This window comes from Notolepis coatsorum (genome assembly GCF_963971535.1).
Source record: "Notolepis coatsorum genome assembly, chromosome: 2".
Taxonomy (NCBI): Eukaryota; Metazoa; Chordata; class Actinopteri; order Aulopiformes; family Paralepididae; genus Notolepis; species Notolepis coatsorum.
Window position 1 is genome coordinate 223296886 of NC_140166.1, and position 26270 is coordinate 223323155.

General features: G+C 43.3%; 1 protein-coding gene across 2 annotated transcripts in view; it reads right to left on the reverse strand.

Moving 5' to 3' along the window:
• Window positions 1-26270, reverse strand: part of traf3 (TNF receptor-associated factor 3) — a 92037-nt gene that overhangs the window by 30207 nt on the left and 35560 nt on the right. The window contains exons 2-7 of one of the 2 annotated variants that reach the window (XM_084307388.1): window positions 15470-15632; window positions 14228-14390; window positions 13420-13471; window positions 12664-12768; window positions 10726-10890; window positions 1473-1553 (exon numbers count right to left, since the gene is read on the reverse strand). In XM_084307388.1, coding sequence (XP_084163514.1) covers window positions 1473-1553; window positions 10726-10890; window positions 12664-12768; window positions 13420-13471; window positions 14228-14390; window positions 15470-15629 — 726 coding nt within the window. In that variant the 5' untranslated portion in view covers window positions 15630-15632. Of the gene's footprint in view, window positions 1-1472; window positions 1554-10725; window positions 10891-12663; window positions 12769-13419; window positions 13472-14227; window positions 14415-15469; window positions 15633-26270 lie in introns of both variants that reach the window. The other variant, XM_084307387.1, reaches the window with a different exon arrangement.

Consider the following 26270-nt stretch of genomic DNA (forward strand, 5'->3'; position numbering starts at 1 on the left):
TTATTTGTTTTACCATCTGGAAATTACGCTACTAAAATGGAGAGTAACACTTATATTATATATTATTATTACGGTATGTATATATAAAAATATCTCTGTTTTATCCTTGTTTTATTTTAATTTGACTTCATTTTTCTTTTGCGTAGCTTTGTCTGCCACATCTGTACTTTTGTTTAATTATTTAAATGTCTATTTTTTTTTTTTTTTTTTTTTTTTCATGTACGTTTGTCGTCGCCCTCACTGGGTGGGATGGGTGGGATTAGGGGATAGGAATGAGGAAGGAAATGGAAGTTGTATAATTTTGATAACTGAAATGTATAAATATGTACTAATTCTTCCAATAAAAAAAAAGATAAATCTAATTAATATAATTAGTTGATTATATTGTTATATTGCTACACTGCCTATTTTTATTCTATTTTAATTTCTTACTTCTCCACTGTACTATAATTGTATGACCTGTATCATGTCGTCTACTACCTGTACCTCCCCTCCCCCCTCCCTCCCCCCCTCCCCCCCCCCCATGCTGCTATGATGCATGAATTTCCCCCAAGGGGATCAATAAAGGAACATGTTATCTTAAGGATGATGGGATTGGTCGAGCACAGAGAGGACATTTCATCAGCGAAATTTTGTGTGTGTTCCTATGCATGTGTGTGTGTGTGTGTGTGTGTGTGTGTGTGTGTGTGTGTGTGTGTGTGTGTGTGTGTGTTCGCTGCATGCCAATGTAGCAATGTGTGCAACAAATAAAGACTTCTTTTTCAAGTCCAGTTTCATTCATTCATTAATTTCATTCATGAGAAATATTTCCAATTCCTCTTAAAAGAACACGGCAACATTTTGGGGAAATTAGCTTACCGTCTTCTCCAGAGAGAGACAAGAAGATAGAGACCAGTTTCCTCTCTGTGTGTTCAGTAGAAAGCTATCTGGCTGCACGTTAGCCTAGCTTAGCACAATGAATGGAAGCGGACATGGCCGGTTAGCCTAGGCATTGTCCAACTAACACCTCTCCCGAAGGCTAACCGGCCATGTCCGCTTCCCTTCATTGTGCTAAGCTAGGCTAACATGCAGGCAGATAGACAGTGGTTGGGGCAGGTGACAGGGTTAGGGATGTGATCTTACCTCGCTCCTCAGCAGGGTGGAGAAGGAGCAGTGGTTGGGGCAGGTGACGGGGTTAGGGATGTGATCTTACCTCGCTCCTCAGCAGGGTGGAGAAGGAGCAGTGGTTGGGGCAGGTGACGGGGTTAGGGATGTGATCTTACCTCGCTCCTCAGCAGGGTGGAGAAGGAGCAGTGGTTGGGGCAGGTGACGGGGTTAGGGATGTGATCTTACCTCGCTCCTCAGCAGGGTGGAGAAGGAGCAGTGGTTGGGGCAGGTGACGGGGTTAGGGATGTGATCTTACCTCGCTCCTCAGCAGGGTGGAGAAGGAGCAGTGGTTGGGGCAGGTGACGGGGTTAGGGATGTGATCTTACCTCGCTCCTCAGCAGGGTGGAGAAGGAGCAGTGGTTGGGGCAGGTGACGGGGAACGCCGGACACACGGTCTCCTTGTGTTTCTGAAACATCAAACACAGAGAGGGGAAATATAAACAACATTCTAGCAGAAAAGCTACAGCATGTCGACAAACCAGCCCGATCTCGCTTAAAATACCGTAATTCCTCTAATAGTAACCCCGGCTTGTATTTGTTTCAACTGTAGCGGATACCAGGCTTGTATTAGGAGGAGGCATGTATAAGAGAGAGGCCTATATTTCTAATTTTCAAACAGATCATAATGAATAAATCAACATTTTGTGTCAGTTTGAACCCAGTAAAATGTACTGGGTTCATTTATTGAAATCAAGCAAGTACTGTATGAAATACGGTAGTAAACAGTGCAATTACAGGTGGTCAAAAAAAGTTAAATAAAGTAAAATAGTGCAATCACAATACTGGTATAATAATAATAATAATAATAATAATAATAATAATAATAATAATAATAATAATAATAATAATAATAATAATAATAATAATAATAATAATAATAATAATAATAATAATAATAATAGATCGCCCGCGATTACTTTAAAATTTTCAGCAAAAAGATTATTCCAATAATAATAATAATAATAATAATAATAATAATAACTTCGTTTTATACAATTCTGAGGTAGGCTTACTCTCTTGGTAAACATTAACACCATACCATTATATGGTATTTACTGCACAGCCAGGCCAGCATATAACAACAATAACTCTAATATACATGAAACCCGGCTTGTATTAGGAGGCCGGCTTATAATTGCTTAGCTCAACAGCGCACCCGGTCATTAATAGAGACCCGGTTTTTAATTGAATACCGGTTACTATTAGAGGAATTACGGTATGTAAATAAAGTACTTATCGACCACAGGAAAAATTCAGTAAATCTTCCCTTTATTTATTTGCTTAGATTTGTTTGTACACTTGATCTCAAGAAGGTGCTGAATGAGCTCAGTGGTCAATATTAGCATGGTGTCATTCACCGTCAAAACTTATATTCTCCTTTGGTTCATTACAATTTACTCAAGCCTAGTAACAGACACAATATTTCTGACACTGGGAATACGTTCCCTGAGGTCCATAGATGTCCCTAGATACCAAGAACATGCAAATGGACCTTGTAGAAGTGGGGCAATCTGCCATTTACTTGGGTATGTACTTTTAGGCACATTTTCAGAAAATATGGCTAGGGCTTAAGAGGTTAAACTAACCATAACCTTAACCACACTGTTACCTTAAACTAACCATAACCCTAACCTTCTATCTAAACCATAACCATTAAAGTTAATGGTATTGCTGTGTTTGTATCAGGGCGGGTGGGTGGGTTTAGTCTAGTGGTGAGAGCACTCGTCCAAGACCACAATCACTGTTAGTTTGACTCCCGGTCGCTCCGTTTGTTTTGGACTTATACCGCGATATGCAATGTAAATAGTATATTACTTATGGCTATAACATAACGTACATAATGTACCATTATTTCTGTGGTCTATAAGTACTTTATTTGTGTCTTCAGGTGAGACAGTGTGGGACAAACACAACCACAGTAACTGTAACTGTGGTCTTCAGGGGATCCCTCTACTGAATCATCTTCCTCGTTTCCATCTTTAACTAAACAAAAGCAAAACTAGATTAGATTAGATTCAAATCGGCATCGCACGGCACAAGTACAGCACGGCGAAAAGAAGTTGGCATCTAGAGTGCAAGGTAACAGTCGAGTGCAAAAACAATATACAATGTATGAAGTGATTAAACTGGAATAATATATAAGTGAATAAATACAGCCTTTGTTTGGTGTGTGAGCTACTGTAGGTGACATTGGGAATGAGGTTCATTCTTTGTTTGTCTCGTCTACGAGGACGTAAGGGAAGTACTTTTTAGTAAAATGTCCTCCATTTATCTTGATTTTCTTGAGCAGGATGAATATGAACAACTCGAGTCGTGCTTCAGGAAGGGAACCTTTTTCTGTAGCAGATTTAATTTGTCAAGCCTCATGGGAGAGAAGGCAGAATACTTTGTTGAAGGCCGAGCTGTAATCTGTATTCACGTAATTCGTATTTAAATAATCAAGTCAAGTCAATAGTTTTAATTGTCACGGCATACAGGTATACAATGAAATGCGGCTGGTCTTGCCCGCGACGATGTGCAATACAGTGGTACAACATATAATAAAATCCAATAAAAATACAGTGGTACAACATATTAATAGAATCCAATAAAAACAACAGTGCAATAAACAGGTACATGGTGTGCCATCTCGGTATCTGTACATAGTATTTACAGAGCATATAGGACACGCTATAATGAATTGTAGTGTAATAATGGAACACGACAACAGTAGTTTTGGTGTCTTATAAAACCCATGAGGGTTTGGGCATTTTGTGTGCATGACACAAAAATAAAAATAAGATAATCAATCAATCACTACTGAGTAATAATGCTAATCTCATGTACTGTATGTACAGTGTTACAGTATTAAAGTAAGGGAGGTTAAGGTAAGGGATATGTACAGATATAGATATAGTAGGTATGTAAACACAAATATATGCTGGTATATCCAGACAAGTGTGGATAAATATATATACTGTAAATAAAAATAAATATATACGATATATACAGTATTAGGGGTGTAACAATGCATCGCAATTAGGGATGGGTACCTTTCACATTTGAACCGATACGGTACCGGTACCTGTGAATCGATACCGGTACCCAACGGTACCTTTTTTCGGTACTTTAGTCTCAAGAAATTTTATTTACCTACCTCAGTCGTGAAAAAAAAATCCAAACTTCAAATAACTACAATTTCGACAGTTTTCGGCTTGTCATTGCTCCGACTGCTTTGTTGTTGAATCAAGTCAAATCCTAGGTAGGCATATATTGTGCGTGTGAACGTTGACATGAAAAGAAAAAAGGCAAAAGAAAAAGTATAAAAAAAAGTATAAATAAAAAGAATCTCTGTATCTCACTTGAATCGATACTCAGTAGTACCGACGTGTTTCGGTTCGGTAACTCAAAAGTACCGAATTCGGTACCCATCCCTAATCGCAATGCATCGATCCTAAGGTCGAAATGCATCGAATCGTGGTCAAATGAATATTGAATCGTTGTCTGAAGAATCGTAATCGAATCCAAGTGGGTTCAAATATTTACACCCCTATTATTGACCTATAGTCCATTCATGCTGAGTGAATCAGTTCCCCCAGCCACATTTGTGTATTCAACATTTTTGGGGGAATTAACTGATCGAATATTAATTTAATCGAATCGAATCGCATCGTGGTCAAATTAAGAGATTTCATGATGCATTGAATCGTTGCCTGAAGAATCGTAATCGAATCGAATCGTTGTGGGGTCAAATATTTACACCCCTATACAGTATTAATGATGTACATCGCTATCATACAGAGTTATAAGGGTAGACTGTGGGAAGGCAGCCGACCTAAAATTAGTCTAGCAATATGAAACTCTCTCACAGATCAACAACCCATGACGGCTAGATTCAAAGTGGGTGTTGGAACATATTTGGGAGTGGGGTCAAATAGAGGTGGATAGGTAGACGTTTTCACACTCTCTCTCTCACACACACACACACACACACACACACACACACACACACACACACACACACACACACACACACACACACACACACACACACACACACACACACACACACACACACACACACACACACACACACACACACACACACACACACACACACACACACACACACACACACACACACACACACACACACACACACACACACACACACACACACACACACACACACACACACACACACACAATCTGTGAAGCCTTGACGTGGAATAATTTGACCAAATTATTCATGGAGACGGACAAACCGAGTCTTTGATGGAGGATAGAGTTTACTGACAGAATGACGTGCTGCAACACGGAGGAGGTGCAAGATGGAAGATATCGCTTGTTTTCATTATGATCATAACAGGAGAAAGTACGTGAAGTACGTACAGTACTAGGTAAACACCTTTTCATTGTGTTTAGAATTTAAGACTGAATCTGTTCTGTATGGGTTCTGGGCCCGTGTGGAGGGGAGAGAGATATGGGTCAAAGCAGCTGCTAGGGTGACGAGATAGGTGCCAAGTAGCCAGGGACGGAGTCAAAACAACGCAGGAGAGAGAAAGATAGTGGTGCGGGTCGCCTAGGCGGAGCTGGTCAAGGTCGGCATTCCTCAGCGTAGACACAGAGAGAGAGAGAGAGAGAGAGAGAGAGAGAGAGAGAATTCTCTGCATGCAGAATTTTGCAAATCCATCCTCCGCACCCAACGGAAAACACCAAATAATGCATGCAGAGCAGAACTAGGAAGATACCCACTAATCATCAAAATTAAAAAAAAGAGCATTCAAATTCCACAATCACCTAAAAGAAAGCGACCCAGACACACTCCACAACAAAGCCCTCACCCACAGAGAGACCATAGAGAGATTCCCACTCAGCCAGATGGTTCTGGGACTCTGCTCACAAACAGAGCCACCAGACAGAAACCACACTGGACTAAATTAAATTATAAGAAAACAAAAAGAAAACTATCTGACACATGGAAAGAATCAACCCAAAACCAGAGCAAATTGGAATGCTATTTGGCCCTAAACAGAGAGTACACAGTGGCAGACTACCTGAACACTGTGACTGATCCAAAACTAAGGAGATCCTTGACTAGGAACAGACTCTCCCAGGTAGGGATGCCCCCCGGACCCCGGTTTTAAACGGGAACCGGTACTATATTAGAAAATACCGGAGTATTTATAAGCTCTGACGTCCTCGGTACTGCTATCGATACTCTAGAGAAATTATTATTATTATTATTATTATTTAAAAGTTGCGAACGATCCTCTCTCTGTCTCTGCACGAGAAGCGAGCCGCAGCCAGCGAGTCAATTATTACACACACTCCTCGCGAGTCGCTCGCTAGTGCTACACATAGACATACGGGTACTACATACGGGTACTCCTTAATGAAAGTGCTAGCGCTGCACACAGACAGCAGCTCTGCATGCACTGAGTCGTGATCATGGCGGATAGAGCGAAGCGTTCTAAAGTATGGATATACTTTACAAGGGTCAATGCCGACAATGCACGTTGCCACAAGTGCAACAAAACATTTGCCAGTAAGGGTGGCAATACGAGCAAATCAATTTATCAAAACATCTGTTGGCAAAACATGATATTAGTGTGCAGAAATGCGCGTATTCGACTGCCTTGGCGCAGTGTTCCATCTGCATCCACTGCAGCCGTAAGCCAAGATACGGAGTTGCCTAGGCTAATAACAAATTATTACAAATAGGCTAATAAACAAAACAATTGTTTAGCTACAAATACTACAATCTAAACTTTTTATAGATCGTCAAGCTGAGGCGTCAGCCACCATGTCCCAGCCCAGTGAGCCCAGGGCCACCACACATCCTCCCTCTACCTCCCTCCACCACCCAAAGTCCTTTCTCCCTAGCAGCTAGAGGAAGGATGACAGAGGATAGGGTGAACGAGTGTCACAGTTCTGTTAGCCTTTTGCATTTGTTGTTTATTATAAAAAGTCTATAATTCAGAGTCAGACACATTTAAAACATTGTTGCTGCTGTTGCTGAAGAAATTATATTAATTTATTATATTTATTTATAAAGTTATATAAAAGAACATTGCTGCTGCTGTTGCTGAAGAAATTATATTTATTTATAATACTTATTTATAAAGTTGTATTTATAAATAATAAAGCAATGTTGATTCTGTTCTTAATTAATTGTCTTTTTTTCTTGCAAAAAAATAACCAAAAAGAACCGATAAGAGTATCGATAAAGTACCGAACCGTTAAGCAGTATCGATAAGAGTAGTAGTATCGATAAAATCCTAACGATACCCATCCCTACTCCCAGGAGAAGACAGACTGTGCACCCACTGCACACAAGAAGCGGTGGAAACCGAGCTCCACTTCTTAACAACCTGCCCACTATACCAAGACATCAGAGACATATACTTCCCACAAATTGCAAACACCCAAAGAGACTTTGAAAACATGGACAATAACTCAAAACTCCCACACCTACTGGGAGAAATACAAGAATGTGCAAACACAGCAGCAAGATTTGTGAGCTGCTGTGACAAGAAAAGGACATCCAACGGAATACAACCACCATAAAGACTGTACAAGAAATTCCTTCTGTAATGTACTGATTTCTTTTGTTTTCTCTGTTTGATTGTTTTGTTTGGCAATGTAAACGTATGTTTCCCATGTCAATAAAGCCCATTTGAGAGAGAGAGAGAGAGAGAGAGAGAGAGAGAGAGAGAGAGAGAGAGAGAGAGAGAGAGAGAGAGGGAGAGAGAGAGAGGGAGAGGGAGAGGGAGGGAGAGAGGGAGACAGAGAGGGAGAGAGAGAGAGAGAGAGAGAGAGAGAGAGAGAGAGAGAGAGAGAGAGAGAGAGAGAGAGACAGACAGACGGAGACAGAGAGGGAGAGGAAGAGGGAGAGAGAGAGGGAGAGAGAGAGACAGAGAGAGGGCGACAGAGAGAGAGAGAGACAGACAGAGAGGGAGAGGGAGAGAGAAAGAGGGAGAGAGAGAGACAGAGGGAGACAGAGAGAGAGAGAGAGAGAGAGAGAGACTCCTAAGCTATGTGCTTTTCCGAGGAGATCATTGGAACCTGCACAGCGCGATCTCTCAACAGCGAGGAGTAACGCGTGGGAGGCTCACGCTGCCCCCGTTGCTTCCTGATTCTGCTGTACAGGCGCACCAACCGACCTGTAGGAGTCGCTGTCCACAACGTCCGATCCCCACCCACCGGCTTTCCCACCCCCTAATACTGCCAATTGTATTAGTATGAACGACCAGCCAAGCCGGAAGCAACGCCGAGAGCTGGGCTTGAACCCAGCATCTCCTGCTTTAGTGGCGAGCGCCTTGCCCACTGTGCCACTTAGCCGCCCCTCTAAAGACTTTCAATTTGTTTCATTCTGTACAAGACCTTTCTTTATGCAAATAAACCAGCCTTCCGATATGAAATGACGACTCCACTTACGTTATTTTCTGGATGCAACGGGGAATAGAGACGGTGTTTTAGCCAGTGGGGGTGAGAATTCCACCAAATGATTGCCGCCATGAACTACTAACAACGCACGACGCAGAGATAGCCAGGAGAGGCGAGGAAGGCGGAGGATAGCGATCAACAACAGGCTAATCCGACTGTAATCTAACACAGGTTAGAATGTACCCTGGTCTAGATCTCTGCAGAATGACGAGCTAACAAAGTATTTATACATGATAGTGGATCAAATAAGTGGAGCATTGATGTACATAATATGAGTTATAGATATGATGTACAGGCTATAAGGGAATGGCGTAGATGGAAGGCTATGTGTGTGTACAAGTTTAAGTCTATGCATTTGTGTGTAATAGAAAGGGGGGGGGCATAGTGTGTGATGGGCCAGGGGTGTAAAAAGTACCCAGAAATTATACTTAAGTTAATGTATGGGTACCGTCTCAAAATCCTACTCAAGTAAAAGTCAGAGTATCTGGCTAAAAACACACTTGAGTAAAAGTCAAAACGTTTCTACTTTGGAATGTACTTAAGTACTAGAAAGTAAAAGTACAAACTTTTTTTTAATTTTTTATTGCAAGGGATAGACCAGGGGTCTCAAACTCATTCCATCGTGGGCCAAGTTTTCATAATAACTACACATTGCACCAGGTGAGTTAGTGAGCCAATTAGTGAAATCATCAGCTGGTGTTTAGGCAAGGCTGGAATGAAACCAAGCATACATCATGCATGCATCATAATTTCTAGTCTTGCACAAGGACTAATCAGCATGGGTATGGGCGGGTTAATTTTCCATTGACGGGGATTTGATTGGCTGTTTTTAAATACTTAAAAGTGTGTGTGTGTGTGTGTGTGTGTGTGTGTGTGTGTGTGTGTGTGTGTGTGTGTGTATAATAAAAAGAGAGACGGAGAGAGAGGGAGAGATAGTGTTCGTGTGCATGCTTCTTAGAAAGAGAGAAGTGTGTTAAAGTAAATGTCCATGTCAAGGCTGCTTCCGAGATTTTACTACGGAGCTTTAAGAAGATTTAAAGAGTAACTAGACACATGGTGATTTTGCTGCCCTCTACTGTGTATCGGCAAGAATACAGGAGCTACGGTAGGGCTGTACCGAATGTCATTTTTTTAACATTCAAAGCTTCTATTGAAGTATTCGAACGAAGCTTCGAATGTTTGTCGTCATATTTTATGACGTACTCCCCCAAAAAAAAAATATATATATATATATATTTTTTTATAAATATCCTCAAACTAAATCCTCAATTTGAATAAAGTGATTCATCTGATCAAATTAGTATTTTTTTATGAAATCAACTTTCTATAACTCATCAGTTTCATCAACATAAATAATCCAATAAGGGCACGGTTGGTACGAAAGTGATGGTGACGTCTTGATGGAGCGCCGAGCGGATGCAGACACTAGGCTACATCATTTATGATAAATGTTTTATCAACATTTTTATGATGAGTCATATACTATAATAGTATAATACTATAATATTAGTGTAGCATAATCTTTATCTGCAACTGGGAAGAAAAACCCCATTGGTTTAAAAATAATAATAATAATAATAATAATAATAATTTTAATAAAAAAAATGTAATTCAAATGTTGATTTAGAATTCGAATGTCAACATTATGAACGAAGCTTCGAACTATTCGGTACAGCCCTAATACTGCGATACTGTAAGCGAGGCGATATATATCGCGATATAGTGTCTCTAGCGCAGCTGCAGCTCTGTGAGGGCCATCTTGTGCATCATGCAGTATTCACAGGTGGTCTCTCTCACCTGCAGCTCTGTGAGGGCCATCTTGTGCATCATGCAGTATTCACAGGTGGTCTCTCTCACCTGCAGCTCTGTGAGGGCCATCTTGTGCATCATGCAGTATTCACAGGTGGTCTCCCTCACCTGCAGCTCTGTGAGGGCCATCTTGTGCATCATGCAGTATTCACAGGTGGTCTCTCTCACCTGCAGCTCTGTGAGGGCCATCTTGTGCATCATGCAGTATTCACAGGTGGTCTCTCTCACCTGCAGCTCTGTGAGGGCCATCTTGTGCATGCAGTATTCACAGGTGGTCTCTCTCACCTGCAGCTCTGTGAGGGCCATCTTGTGCATGCAGTATTCACAGGTGGTCTCTCTCACCTGCAGCTCTGTGAGGGCCATCTTGTGCATGCAGTATTCACAGGTGGTCTCTCTGTGTTTACACTTCCAGCTCAGGTGGTCCGGGATGTCCTTCCTCATCATCCTCTCCTTGCACTTGCCCAGCGGACACGGGACCTCGAAGTACGGACACACGTTCAGGTGGTCCTGCAGAGCGGGACGGACAGAGGGATGGACAGAGAGACAGAGAGACAATGTATAAAGGGAGGGGTAAATGTAGCGGCAAGATCATTGGGAAGGACCAGGAGCCACTCAGCAGTATCCACAAGAAACGGACAGTTAAAAAGGCCTCTCAAATAGTTGAGGACAACACACACCCTTCACACCCATTACTAACTAATGCCCTCGGGCCGTCGATACAGAGCTTCAACACTGAATAAAAGGGGCTTAGGTAGCTTCGTGCCAACCTCCATCAGACTGCTGAGCACCTAGGTCTGGTGGAGGCAAAATGTTGGCGTGTTCCTTTATATAGTATTTATGATATACCATTGCAATCGCTGAAGGCCCTTTTAATTCTCAATGATTCCTGACAGAATATTAAATAAATAAATTGATGATACCACTCCTGTCATTAAGCACAGTTGTGGCTAATATTACTTAGAAACATATAGACAGATTTCTAAACAGTTTTTACACATACCGTGTTCGAGCCAATCAGCAATACCTGCTGAATCACATGACTTAGTCCCCCCCCCCCCCCCTACCTGCGTTGAGCTTGCAGCGCTATAAAAGTACACCAGGGTTCTATGGAGAAACCATGGCACTCCCCTGACTAAAAGTACAATGGAGCTCTATGGAGAAACCATGGCACTCTCTCCTGACTAAAAGTATAATGGAGCTCTATGGAGAAACCATGACACTCTCTCCTGACTAAAAGTACAATGGAGCTCTATGGAGAAACCATGGCACTCTCTCCTGACTAAAAGTATAATGGAGCTCTATGGAGAAACCATGACACTCTCCTGACTAAAAGTATAATGGAGCTCTATGGAGAAACCATGGCACTCTCTCCTGACTAAAAGTATAATGGAGCTCTATGGAGAAACCATGGCACTCTCTCCTGACTAAAAGTATAATGGAGCTATATGGAGAAACCATGGCACTCCCCGACTAAAAGTACAATGGAGCTCTATGGAGAAACCATGGTACTCCCCTGACTAAACGTGTAATGGAGCTCTATGGAGAAACCATGGCACTCCCCTGACTAAAAGTATAATGGAGCTCTATGGAGAAACCATGGCACTACCCTGACTAAAAGTATAATGGAGCTCTATGGAGAAACCATGGCACTCCCCTGACTAAAAGTATAATGGAGCTCTATGGAGAAACTATGGAGAAACACTATGTGAGCAGGTAAGTACCTTTAACAAGAGGACTGTTGGAACACTATGTGAGCGGTAAGTACCTTTAACAAGAGGACTGTTGGAACACTATGTGAGCGGTAAGTACCTTTAACAAGAGGACTGTTGGAACACTATGTGAGCGGTAAGTACCTTTAAGGTACGAGGTGGACTGAGGGGGAGTGTTTGAGGTGGAGCCCCCTGGTGGAGACATCTATGTGCAGCTTAGGACTTGTAGGAAAGCTGGAGAATTTGTGAATGAGTGAATAGCAGGACTTATTGATTGTTTTGTTTTGTCTATAGGTAATAGGCTGATCTGTGTGTGAATACATATAATATGTATATATATGTATTTTTCTTTCTTTTTTTCTAGAAGATTTCTTGTTTTTATTTTACATAGACAAAGAATACTATATTCTTTATTTATTAATTTCTATTGTCTTTAGGGTGGGCTCTTGATTTTAATATGATTTTATAAATTGTATGTTTTGTTTACCTGAGTGTTGCGTGTTGAGTGTTGAGTGTTGCATGTTGCATGTTGCATGTTGCGTGTTGCGTGTTGCATGTTGCGTGTTCTCACCATGATCTGGTGGAGGCTCATCTGCTCCAGGCAACCATTGGCCTCGCTGCGGCAGTAAACCTTCAGTGCCATGATCTCCCTGTGGCAGCACACGTCACGGAAGATCTACACGCGTGTGACAACACAGGGATTAAAATATATACACGCATGTGACAACACAGGGATTAATATATCTACACGCATGTGACAACACAGGGATTAATATATCTACACGCATGTGACAACACAGGGATTAAAATATATACACGCATGTGACAACACAGGGATTAAAATATATACACGCATGTGACAACACAGGGATTAATATATCTACACGCATGTGACAACACAGGGATTAAAATATCTACACGCATGTGACAACACAGGGATTAAAATATCTACACACATGTGACAACACAGGGATTAAAATATCTACACACATGTGACAACACAGGGATTAATAGATCTACACGCATGTGACAACACAGGGATTAATAGATCTACACGCATGTGACAACACAGGGATTAAAAGATCTACACGCATGTGACAACACAGGGATTCAAATATCTACACGCATGTGACAACACAGGGATTCAAATATCTACACGCATGTGACAACACAGGGATTAATAGATCTACATGTGACAACACAGGGATTAATAGATCTACATGTGACAACACTGGGATTAATCGATCTACACGCATGTGACAACACAGGGATTAATAGATCTACACTGGTTACACACACTCTCACTCACACACACACGTATTATCACCTTGTCTTTGAACAGAGGCTCCATGTCTGCAGGGCATACCGGGCTAGATTTACTATAGAGAGAGAAGAGGAGAGGAGAGGAGAGAAGAGGAGAGGAGAGGAGAGGAGAGGAGAGGAGAGGAGAGGAGAGGAGAGGAGAGGAGAGGAGAGGAGAGGAGAGGAGAGGAGAGTGTTTTTATTGCTAACAATTTTTCACACAGGATTTTAGCCTGTACCTTCTGGCAGGGGGACTGCCAATGGAAATGAGCATGTTGGCTAAAATTGGGTGCATTTACATCTGTAAAATGTTTTATTAATGTACGCTGTACCCCCTTAATCAAATAAAGTAAACCTAACCTAAACCTAACAATTGTGTGCATTGAGGTGTAGTGTGACAGTAAAGGGTTAACCTTATGTAGTGTGGCAGTGAAAGGGTTTTAACTAGGGATGTCCGATATTATCGGCCTACCGATATTATCGGCCGATATTGGCATTAAAATGTGATATCGGAAAATATCTGTATCGGTTTTCAAAGTTTTTTTTTTACATTTCTATAACCTTTATTTACCCAGGCAAGCAAGTAAGAACAAATTCAGATTTTATTTATTGTCAAAAGTATGCATAATGTTGTGTTAATTCCACAACAAGAGATATGTAATGTTAATTACCTGAAATTATTAAAAAAATTGGGGGGAAACCCTGCATATATATCGGTATCGGTTGATATCGGTATCGGAAATTAAGAGTTGGACAATATCGGTATCGGTAAAAAAGCCAACATGGAGCGTCCCTAGTTCCAACACGCCCACCGTGGGAGCGCCTCGTCGTACCTCAGCAGGTCACCGATGCAGGTCTCACAGAAGCGGTGGCCGCACTCCGTCTGCCGCGGCTGGCAGAGCACCAGGCCGCACGCCTCGCAGCAGTACTTGGCCTCGGGGGTCAACAGGAAGTGGTCCCTGAAGCCTCCGTGGAGCGGCAGGAAGCCCGGGTCCACTGGGTGGGAGACAAAAGCCCACTCTGAGGCATGTTAACCTCTTAAAAGCTGCAGCCTTATTTTCAGAAACAAATCTGCCTAATAATGTGCATGTTATTGGTATTTTTAATTTTTTTCTTCTTTTTCATTTCAATCCTTATTTAAAATCGTAAGCCTCTGAGGTTTCCCCTGAGGTTCTACAGAAACGACGATTGTACAAAATGTAAACGGTACATAATACAAACTCACTCGTAATTCACAGAAATTTAAACACCAGAGTAAAAATTAAAAAAAAAATTCAAATAATTTTAAAAGATCAGCTCAAACAGTTACAGGTAGTCACACAATGGGGGTGGCCGGGTAGCGCAGCGGACTAAGCGTCTGTCTACCACCGCAGAGACACTGGTATCAAATCCGGCTGTCAGCGGTGCCTCCGGCTTGGGCCGGTCGTCATACTGACACAATTGTCAGCGGGAGGGAAGCCGGTGGGGTGGGTCCTGGTCGTTGTAAACAGCGACTCCTACAGGTCGGTCAGGGCGCCTGCACAGCGAGGAAGGGATCTGGGTGAGGTAGTGTGCCCCTCCCACACGTTACACTCACCCAATGAGAGTCCTCGCTGCCAGGTGAAAAGAGGCTGCTGGCTGTCTCCTATGTATCGGAGGAAGCATGTGATAGACTTCAGGGCTCCCTAGACCGGCAAGTAGGGGGCACATGCACGCAACAACCAGGAAGGGGAGGGGGGAATTGGCATAACAACTAGAAATTGGGATGGGAGGAAAATACAAGAAAAATAGGAGGAGAAAAAGTAAAAAATAAATAAAAAAAGGGTAGTCACACAATGGTCTGAAATTATACGTTTAAACATTCCAAGGGAAGGGAGAACCTCCAATTTCAGAGAGAGTATCTAGGGGACATCTATGGACCTCAGGGAATGTAATTTTTCATTTAATCTTTGACGGTGAAAAACACCATGCTAACATTGAGCTCGGAGGGATTTCGTTCACCGAGCTCGTTCAGCACCTTCTTGAGATCAAGCTAGATGTAATATTTAAATTGTAGACACATTCTGTCTGACGAGTCACCCTTCTGTTTGAATTACCTTGGGGACCGGGCGGGTCGCTGGGTGGCCAGGGGTTGCTCGGGCGATGGGGGGGTGGGGGGAGGGGAGGGACCAAGGACAGGGGCGTGGCCAGGGAGGGCGCCACGTGCTGGAGGGGGATCTGCACCTCCCTCCCATCACCACTCTGTCCTGCTGACATGACCTGGAGGAGAGGAGAGGAGAGAAGTAGAGGGGAGGGGAGGGGAGGGGAGAGGAGAGGAGAGGAGAGGAGAGGAGAGGAGAGGAGAGGAGAGGAGAGGAGGGGAGAGGAGAGGAGAGGAGAGGAGAGGAGAGGAGAGGAGAGGAGGGGAGAGGAGAGGAGAGGAGAGGAGAGGAGAGGAGGAGAGGAGAGGGGAGGGGAGGGGAGGAGAGGAGAGGGGAGGAGAGGAGAGGAGAGGAGAGGAGAGGAGAGGAGAGGAGAGGGGAGGAGGGAAGAGGAGAGGAGGGAAGAGGAGAGAAGAGGAGAGAAGAGAAGAGGGGAGGGGAGAGGAGAGGAGAGGAGAGGAGAGGAGAGGAGAGGAGAGGAGAGGAGAGGAGAGGAGAGGAGAGGAGAGGAGAGGAGAGGAGAGGAGAGGAGAGGAGAGGGGAGGGGAGGGGAGGGGAGAGGAGAGGAGAGGAGAGGAGAGAGGAGAAAAGAGGAGGAGAAAAGAGGAGAGGAGAGGAGAGGAGAAAAGAGGAGAGGAGAGGAGAGAGGAGAGAGGAGAGAGGAGAGAGAGGAGAGGAGAGGAGAGGAGAGGAGAGGAGAGGAGAGGAGAGGAGAGGAGAGGAAAGGAGAGGAGAGGAGAGGAGAGGAGAAAAGAGGAGAGGAGAGGAGAGAGGAGAGAGGAGAGAGGAGAGGAGAGGAGAGGAGAGGAGAGGAGAGGAGAGGAGAGGAGATGAGAGGAGAGGAGAGGAGAGGAAAGGAGAGGAGAGGAGAGGAGAGGAGAGGAGAGGAGAGGAGAGGAGAGGAGAGAAGAGAGGAGAGATGGTTACAAGACAGACCAGTTAGGGTTACTTGTGGTACTGAGCTGACAGACCACTAGGGGTGTAAAGGTACACGTATCCGTACGGAACCGTTTCAGTGTGTACCGTACCGTACCGAACGGCTGTGTAGTGTACCGAACTAATACAACGGTATGTTAACCAGTAACCACTAACGACCGACCACCGGGGGCTGTTTTTTCCGCAATCTAATATAATTATTATTATTATGTAATGTTTTTACAAGTCGATTATTAATTTCAATATAGAATATTCGTTGACAGCCCTACAAGTACAATTAGTTACTGCACACTACATCACCCCTGAGTGGAACATAGAAAGCCAAACTTTCCCCCACTGTACCGAAAACGTGTACCGTACCGTGACTTCACTGTACCGTAACTTACCGTACCGTGACTTCACTGTACCGTTACACCCCTAGACCAGGGTAGTGATTTTTTCCTCACAACATATTCAAGATTCAAGGGGTTTATTTGTCACATTATGCGGGTGGTCATGTCCGCATCGATTGTGCAATAATACTAATAATAAAATAGACAATAATAATAACAGGTAATAAGAAGACATAAGATGTGCATGATAAAAATAGACATGCTAAATTCCTGTCACATGTAACCCGTCATCATGAGTCACAGCAGCTTGTGTCACACGTAGAACAGTCTCTCATAGAACAATGATTTAGAAACATTGTGCTGATATCTAAGATCATCCCCAGACTAATAGTCTAAGTCTATACTGTCCAGAGATCTGCTTTGTGCACACTGTGGAGTAAACGTCTCTCTCAGCCTGTACGGACAGAACTATTCCCTTAACCCTTTCACTACCACACTACAGAAGGTTAACCCTTTCACAACCACACTACAGACAGGTCAACCCTTTCACTACCACACTACAGACAGGTCAGCCCTTTTACTACCACACTACCAAAGGGTTGACCCTTTCACTGCGACAATACAGAAGGTTAACCCTTTCACTGCCACACGACAAAGGATCTACCCTTTCACAACCACACTACAGAAGGTTAACCCTTTCACTACCATACTTAAACGTCTGTAGTGTGGTAGTGAAAGGGTTAACCTGCTGTAATGCGGTTGTGAAATGGTTGATCCGTTGTCGTGTGGCAGTGAAAGGGTTAACCTTCTGTATTGTCGCAGTGAAAGGGTTAACCCTTTGGTAGTGTGGTTGTGAAAGGGTTACCTTCTGTAGTGTGGTTGTGAAAGGGTTAACCTTCTGTAGTGTGGTTGTGAAAGGGTTGATCCTTTGTCGTGTGGCAGTGAAAGGGTTAACCTTCTGTATTGTCGCAGTGAAAGGGTTAACCCTTTGGTAGTGTGGTTGTGAAAGGGTTAACCTTCTGTAGTGTGGTTGTGAAAGGGTTAACCTTATGTAGTGTGGTTGTGAAAGGGTTAACCTTCTGTAGTGTGGTTGTGAAAGGGTAGATCCTTTGTCGTGTGGCAGTGAAAGGGTTAACCTTCTGTATTGTCGCAGTGAAAGGGTCAACCCTTTGGTATTGTGGTTGTGAAAGGGTTAACCTTCTGTAGTGTGGTTGTGAAAGGGTTAACCTTCTGTAGTGTGGTTGTGAAAGGGTTGATCCTTTGTCGTGTGGCAGTGAAAGGGTTAACCTTCTGTATTGTCAAAGTGAAAGGGTCAACCCTTTGGTAGTGTGGTTGTAAAAGGGTTAACCTTCTTTTTTTTTATCTACTTTTTCTCCCCATTTCTATTTTTTTTCTCCCATCCCAATTTCGTATCGTCCAATTCTCCCCTCCCCTGTCTCGAACGTTGTTAGGCCATGCCTCCCACCAGCCGGCTGCAATGTGGACGAAGCCTTGCATCACGCGTCCCCTCCGGTACTCGAGGAGGCAGCCGTCGCATCTTCCCACCTGAACAGCGCAATCTCTCAGCGGCGAGGGTCTGCGTGGGAGGGACACGCCGCCCCCGTCGCTTCCTGATTCTGCTGCGCAGGCGCACCAACCGACCTGTAGGAGTCACAGTCCACAATGTCCGATCCCCACCCACCAGCTTCCCACCCGCTAATACTGCCAATTGTATTAGTATGAACGACCAGCCAAGCTGGTAGCAACGCCGAGAGCTGGGCTCGAACCCAGCATCTCCTGCGTTGGTGGCGAGCGCCTTGCCCACTGCGCCACCTAGCCGCCAAGGGGTTAACCTTCTGTAGTGTGGTTGTAAAAGGGTTAATGACTTTTTTTTTTTTTTTTTTTGATCTTTTTCCCCCTCCATTTTCCTCCGATTTTTCTCCCATCCCAATGTTAGTCGTATGCCAATTCCCAATCCCTTCCTGGTCGCTGCGCACTTACCCCCCACAGTCAGATCATCTGGGAGAGTGGAGGCTATCACGTGCTTCCTCCGACACACGTCCAGCCAATCACCGCTTCTTTTCACCTGGCAGCGCGGATTCTCATCGAGAGGGCGTAGCATGTGGAAGGATCACACTATCCCCCTCAAGTCCTATCCGCGCTTAGCAGGCGCCCCGACCGAACTGTAGGAGTCGCTGTTTACAACGACCCGGACCCACCCCGCCAGCTTCTCCCACCCTCTAATACAGCCAATTGTATTAGTGCAGACGGCCAGCCAAGCTGGTGACAACCCCGGAGCTGTGAGCTGGATTCGAACAGGCGAATCCAGCTCACAGCTCCGGGGTTGGTGACGAACGCAATCTCCGCTCGGCCACCTAACCGCCAGGGTTAATGACTTCTGACAGAGTTCCTGTCCTCAGCTGGAGAACTGGTTCTCATATCTTTAGCATTTAAAGATTTTAAATTGTCACCACACACACACACACACACACACACACACACACACACACACACACACTAGTAATTAAATATGCATAGACACACACTCACTGTGTAAATGTCATATCAGAATCTTGGTAAAACAACATTTTCAACCAAATAAATTTACATTCCCTAATAGATAGTATGTACGCAAAAAATGTGTCTGATAAGGAGATAGGGATATATGTAAATGCAAATGTATGTGTCTGATATGGATATATTATTAGAAGATTGAATAATTGGTTGATATGAACATAGATAATGTATGAAAAAGCTAAATTGTATATTATGCTGTATTGTATTATGAATTGATTAGGAGTCTGTATTGTTGTATTGTATTATGAATTTGATTAGGAGTATGTATTGTTGTATTGTATTATGAATTTGATAAGGAGTATTTATTGTTGTTTTAATTTGTCTGTATGCCATGTGAATGTGTGTGAGTCACGTGTATAAAGTCTGTAACTGTATTTTACGTGTTATGCACTGCTGTGGCTAATGGGGATCCAAATAAACTTAAACTTAAACTCACTGACTCACTCATAGTTTAAAACCTACAGTATCCGTGCACACGCAAACACATACATCAAAGTAACAAGATACACACACATTTAAACATTTTAACACACACACACGCTATTGGGCGGGGCTTGCATTACTAAGTGTTGGAAAGCACCAAATTAACTAAACACACACACACTTATACCCTTAAGACACAGTGATGGAAATACACACACACACACACACACACACACACACACACACACACACACACACACACACACACACACACACACACACACACACACACACACACACACACACACACACACACACACACACACACACACACACACACACACACACACACACACACACACACACACACACACACACACACACACACACGGTGGAGTCATGGTCTATGTTTAGAGCCGCTCTCTAACTCAACTCTACTGTTGCAACACGACACCTCACAGAACACCACTATCGGGGTCCGGTTACAAGCTGCTCCGACAGAGTGGACGTGAGGGTGTGTGTGCGTGTGTGCGGGTCCAGGTCTGTACATGCATAAGCACATGGGTCTTTATGTGTGTGCGTGTGGGTCTGTGTTAGGGCTGCACGATTAATCGATTTTAAAATCGAAATCGCGATTTTTGGAATGATGCAATTATCAAATCGCAACACACAAAAAAACGCAATTTTTTTATTTCTTTTTTGTTTAACCAGGAAGTCCTATTGAGATACAAGATCGGTTTGGGAGAGGGAGGTAAGGGGTTTTAGATTGTGTGTTGTGAAGTTTAGACTTCAGAGAGGGAGAGTAAAGTACAGAAAAAAAGGTACCGGTATCGATTCCCAGGTAAAAAGAAACATTGTCAGGCTCGGTGTTCTGAAAAGACCCACCGCGTAGGCCGGATGCAAGCCGCATTTTACAATAAACCTCTGTGGGGCTGTTAATTATTTTTTAAATTATATAATCGCAATCGCAATATCTGTCAGAAAAATCGCAATTCGATTATTTCCCAAAATCGTGCAGCCCTAGTCTGTGTGTGTGTGTGTGTGTGTGGGTCTGTACATGCATAAGCACATGGGTCTTTATGTCTGTGTGTGTGTGTGTGTGTGTGTGTGTGGGGGGGGGGGCATGAGTGTGTAATGGGTTTGTGCTGTTGAATGAGATGTGTTGGGGTGTGTGTGTGTGTGTGTTGTCATATTCTGGTATTTCCATCACTGTGTGTGTGCGTGTGCGTGTGTGTGTGTGTGTGTGTGTGTGTGTGTGTGTGTGTGTCTTGGAAGGACACATTCTAGCACGGGGCATTCTTTTGCCACAGCAGTGGTTGGCTGCTCAGAGCTCTGTCTGGCCTGGGAAACCCCTTCATAACAACCAGAGCTAACTGATGCTAATTATAGACCCACGCTAGGAGAGGAGAGGAGAGGAGAGGAGAGGAGAGAGGAGAGGAGAGGAGAGGAGAGGAAGGGAGGAAAGGAGATGAGGAGAGTAGAGAGGAGAGGAGAGGTGAAGAGAAGAGATGAAAGAAGGGGAGAGGAGAGGATATTCGATGAGATGAAAGGAGGGGAGAGGAGAGGATAGGAGGAGAAGAGAGGAGAAGAGAAGAGAGAAGGGGAGGAGAGGAGAGGAAGAAGGCAGAAGAGAGGAGATGAGGAGAGGAGGGGGAGGGGGAGGGGAGAGGAGGAGAGGAGGAAATGAGAAGAGGATAAGAGAAGAGATGAGATGAGGAGGGGAGGAGAGAGAGGAGATGAGAGGAGAGGAGGAAATGAGAGGAGAGGAGGGGGGAGGACTCGGAGGAAAGGAGAAGAGGGGAGAAGAGAAGATATGAGGAGAGGAGAGGAGGAAAGGAGGGGAAAGGGGGAGAGAGGAGAGGAGAGGAGAAGAGATGAGGAGGGGAGGAGAGAGATGAGAGTAGAGGAGAAGAGGTGAGATGAGGAGATGAGGAGTAAATGAGAAGAGATGAGATGAGGAGAGGAGGGGAGAGGAGAGGAAAGGAGGGGAGATGAGGAGAGGAGAGGAGTGGAGAAGAGAGGAGAGAAGGAGAGAAGAGAGGAGAGGAGGGGATAGGAGAGAGGAGTAGAAGAGAGGAGAGGAGAAGATAGGAGAGGGGAGGAGAGAGGAGAGGAGAGGGGAGGAGAGAGGAGAGGAGAGGAGGAAAGGAGAAGAGGAGAAGAAAAGAGATGAGGAGGAGAGAGAGGAGAGGAGAGGAGGAAGAGAGAAGAGAGGAGGAGAGAGGAGTGGAGAGGAGTAGAAGAGAGGAGAGGGGAGGAGAGATGAGAGGAGAGGAGATAAGTGGAGAGGAGAGCAGAGAAGTGGAGAGGAGAGGAGAGGAGAAGAGAGGATGTTAGTATTAGTATATATGTTTATTTTCATATTAAGCCCATGTTAATGTATCCCAACGTATATAAACCATGTTTTATCACAGTTCCTCTCAGAGGGTTTTATTCACAGCCTGATCTGGACGACTTGCTGAGTGGACAGTAACTTCGTAGTTCATACTGATATCAACTCCTGGTCTCACTTTCACATCTGCCTGCCTGTGAAAGGTTCAGTTACAATCAGTTCAATCAGGGCCTCACTTTAGACATGGGCCCATATCTACCATGGGTTGAAGGCCAAGGGCCCATAATCTACCATGGGTTGAGTTTCGGGCTTTCGCAGTTGCAGTGCCGAAACTCTGGAACAAGCTCGCACTAAGCATAAAATATATGCAAGCACTCTACGCACTTTTAAGGCCATGCTCAAAAACCCAACTTTTCGCCATAAAAAAATCCATTCGCTAGTTTTGTGTTGTAGTATGACTGGTGTATTATGTCCGTCCACTCCATTCTCTATCTGCTTGGTTGGCCTGCATGTATTTTTTCTGTTTTTCTAGTGTTCCTGTCTTTCTGTTTTCTTCTTTCCCAGGCTGCGCCCCGGGCCGATGTAACTATTGGTTGAGGGGCGCAATATAAATAAATGTATCATATCATATCATATCATATCCTACATGTGTTTAGGGCCAAAGAACACCCCTGGATGAAAATGATTAAGCAGTAAGGCCTGCTTACTGAACACTGAATTTTGACTGGTTGTTATGCCATAACCCTTTCACTACCACACTACCAAATGGTTAACCCTTTTCACTTCCACCCGACAAGGGGTAACCGTCTGTAGTGTGGTAGTGAAAGGTTAACCTTCTGTAGTGTGGTAGTGAAAGGTTAACCTTCTGTAGTGTGGTAGGGAAAGGGTTAAAAGCAAGTCATTGGGATTGTGTGCTTCTATTCCAAGGACAGAACATTTCTTATTTTCTTGAAAGATATTAATAATAATTCATATCTATTAATCCCTAGAATGGAATGAATATGCAAGGAAGGTGCTATTATGAGATAGGACTATCAGAGATAGTAGACTGCCGTCATCCTTTTATTGCTTGGAAATACAATAAATAAACTCCCTTTGAAACGGTGACCACTGTCATTTATGTTTACTGTAGACCTTTACTGTAGCTCTTTGACTGCTGAGTGGAGTGGACTCAACCTTGATGACTTGGACTCGGACTCGAGATTTAGTGACTCGACTACAACACTGGCACACACACAGGGTTCGAAATTAACGGGGGCTTGGGGCAAAATGCCCTCGAAAATGTACCAAATGCCCTCTAAAATCAGTTAAGGGGGGCAAGAAAAGCCCCCGACAGTTTACTATTTATATATGCTCTACAGTGCGAGCATTTCCCTCGTATTTGCCCCTAATAATGTGTGCGAACCGAAAAAATCATTTACTCGCAGTGTGCGAGTGAAGATTACAAACGCTCCGCTGTTAATAGTTCAGAAACTACAAGTCCCACATTAAACAAGGTGCATAAACGTCCAATCACAATAGAGTTTCCTGTGGTGACGCGGCTGGTTTCATGCGAGTGAAAGGAAATGAGAACACAGTACGCGCTGGAAAAGAAAGTCACGGTACCATAGGCAAGTTATACATTCAGAATCAGACAACGCAAAAAATTCAGCCAGCCATGAAGCCCATTCATTTTTATTTTGAGCAAAAGAGAGACGAGGAGAAAGAGGAATCCGGTGAGGCAGCTAATGTTACTGAGGCGGATAACGTTAGCGAAGTTAGCACACGCACACTGGCTGCGTTTACATGGACAGTTTATTCCCCTTTTCATTCGGAATTAACGTTAAATCCTATTTAAAGTTATCATGTAAACATCTGAAAATACTTAATTCCGAATGAAAATGGCCATTCCGAAATAAAATCCATTCCGATGTAAGTGGCCGGTTTATTCCGTTTATCATTCCGAATGAAAGCTTTTTCTGTCCATGTACCCAGCTTTTCACGCATTTTTCGGAATTAGTTCCCCCCGGTCTTTCTGCGCATGATCGCGCATAGGCTACAGTACACATAGATGATCGCAAACAGGGGCACATATTGTTCCATAGCATACGCCTTCAGTTGATCATGACAAATCCTCTCTTACCTTGACGATTAAAAAGCCTCCATAATTTAGTAAATAAAGCTGTAGCCAGCCAGCTAGTATTGATGCTATACAAAATGCTATCCACATTAGCTACATAGCTAACCAACTAAATACAATGGTATCCTGAGGTAACGTTAAATACAACATTTGCTAGTCGAAATGACTGGACACACACAGGGACAAGTTAAACATCAATCAATTAATTTATTCCAACAGGTAGTTTGAGCTGCATGTGAGCCGCGGTCTTTCTCTCCTCTCCTTTGGAAACTAATGATGATGTTACGTTAGCTAGAAAAAGCACAGAACCGGCCGGCAAAAGTTAAGCTGCTAGCAACAGACACTATAATACTTCCGGTCGGGGGATTTTAAAATAAAAGAGCAACGTCTAAAAGCACCGGAAATACGTTTATTTTGTACATTATCTAACGTTAACACGAACCTAAACTAACTTTAGATTAGTTTAGGTTCGTGTAACGTTAGATATTGTAAAAAATAAACGTATTTACGGTGCTTTTAGACGTCGCTCTTTTATTTTGAAACCCCCCGCCCGGAAGTAAAAATTATGCTTATTTGTCTGCTTGTTATCAATGGGTTGGTTGAGAAGGGAAGTGTCATCTATCTAGGAACCTAGCTACATACGGGGTACAATGTTACATAGGCTGTGCGTCGATGTTGCAGAAGCATAAAGGCAGAGTGTCTGCAACACCTTTGCTTTGTCGATGTTGTGGTGCAGTTGCTTTGAAGTTGCTGTAGCATGTAGAGGCCTTTAACGTTAGCAGAATAGACACACCGAGAGTCTGGTTAATGTTGTTTGGTACGCTAGCACAGTAGCTGAGAATACCGGTCGCAGCTGTTTGTTTACTTCCGGTAAACGTAATGACGTTAACATCCTGTTTACGTTTACCCAATCAGAAGCCTTCCCAGCCCCAAACCTTACGATGACTCGTAAACTCCCGATTAGACAGTGACTTTCATGTAAACACCTTGTCGGAATTAAGATTTGACATGTAAACTCGCATGATTTTTTTTTACATCCGAATGATTTGATTCCGAAGTTATAATTCGGAATTAAAAGTCACCATGTAACCGCAGCCACTGTGGGCCAGCCAGTGACTTTGGTGGTGTGTGCTATTGCACAGATGTGTGTCCCGTTCCCGTTTGCACACGCACACACACACACACACACACGCACATAGTAAGCCATCACTGGGAACGCTCAGAGGAAAGGGGGGCTGAGAATATCTGTGTCTATCTGTGTGTGTGTGTCTCGCTCTCTCTCCCTCTCCCTCTCTACATATCTCTCTCCTAAACCTATTTCATTCAAAAGGAAGACATTGATGGACAGTAGCTATACGTATAAATTATAGCTCAGTTGTAGCTGTAACAGAATAATTGTATTAACTATTAATTAGGGCTGTCAGTTTATCGCGTTAATTAGATTAATTAATTACACAGCAAATTATCGCGTTATAAAAATTAACTCAAAATTAATTACATTTTTTTTTTTTTTTTTTTTTAAATCTCATTCATTCCATAAGAACGTAGAATACATATTTACAGACTTTTTTTAAATGGTCCATTTGCATGTTCTTGGTATCTGATTCTAGGGACATCTATGGATCTCAGGGAATGTATTCCCAGTGTCAGAAATACTGTGTCTGTCTGTTACTAGGCTTGAGTAAATTGTAATGAACCAAATGAGAATATCAATTACATTTTTTTTTTATCTTTGACTGTGAATAACACTATGCTCAAATTGACCAGACCTGAAAAATCTAAGCAAATTTATAGATGGAAGATGATTAAACAGAAGGTTTTGTAGATACAGTACTGAATTCTGCCATCCGGACACAATTTGAAATATTATTATAGAATATAGAATATCAGGCATAAAATGGTTATGCGATTAAAATGTGATTAATTAGATTAATTAATTACAGGATTTAATCGCCTGACAGCACTACTATTAATTAACTATTATTCAATAGCGTTTCAATTATAATTAATTAAATAATTGTATAAAGGATTTTCCATGTTCTGTCATCTAATAATATA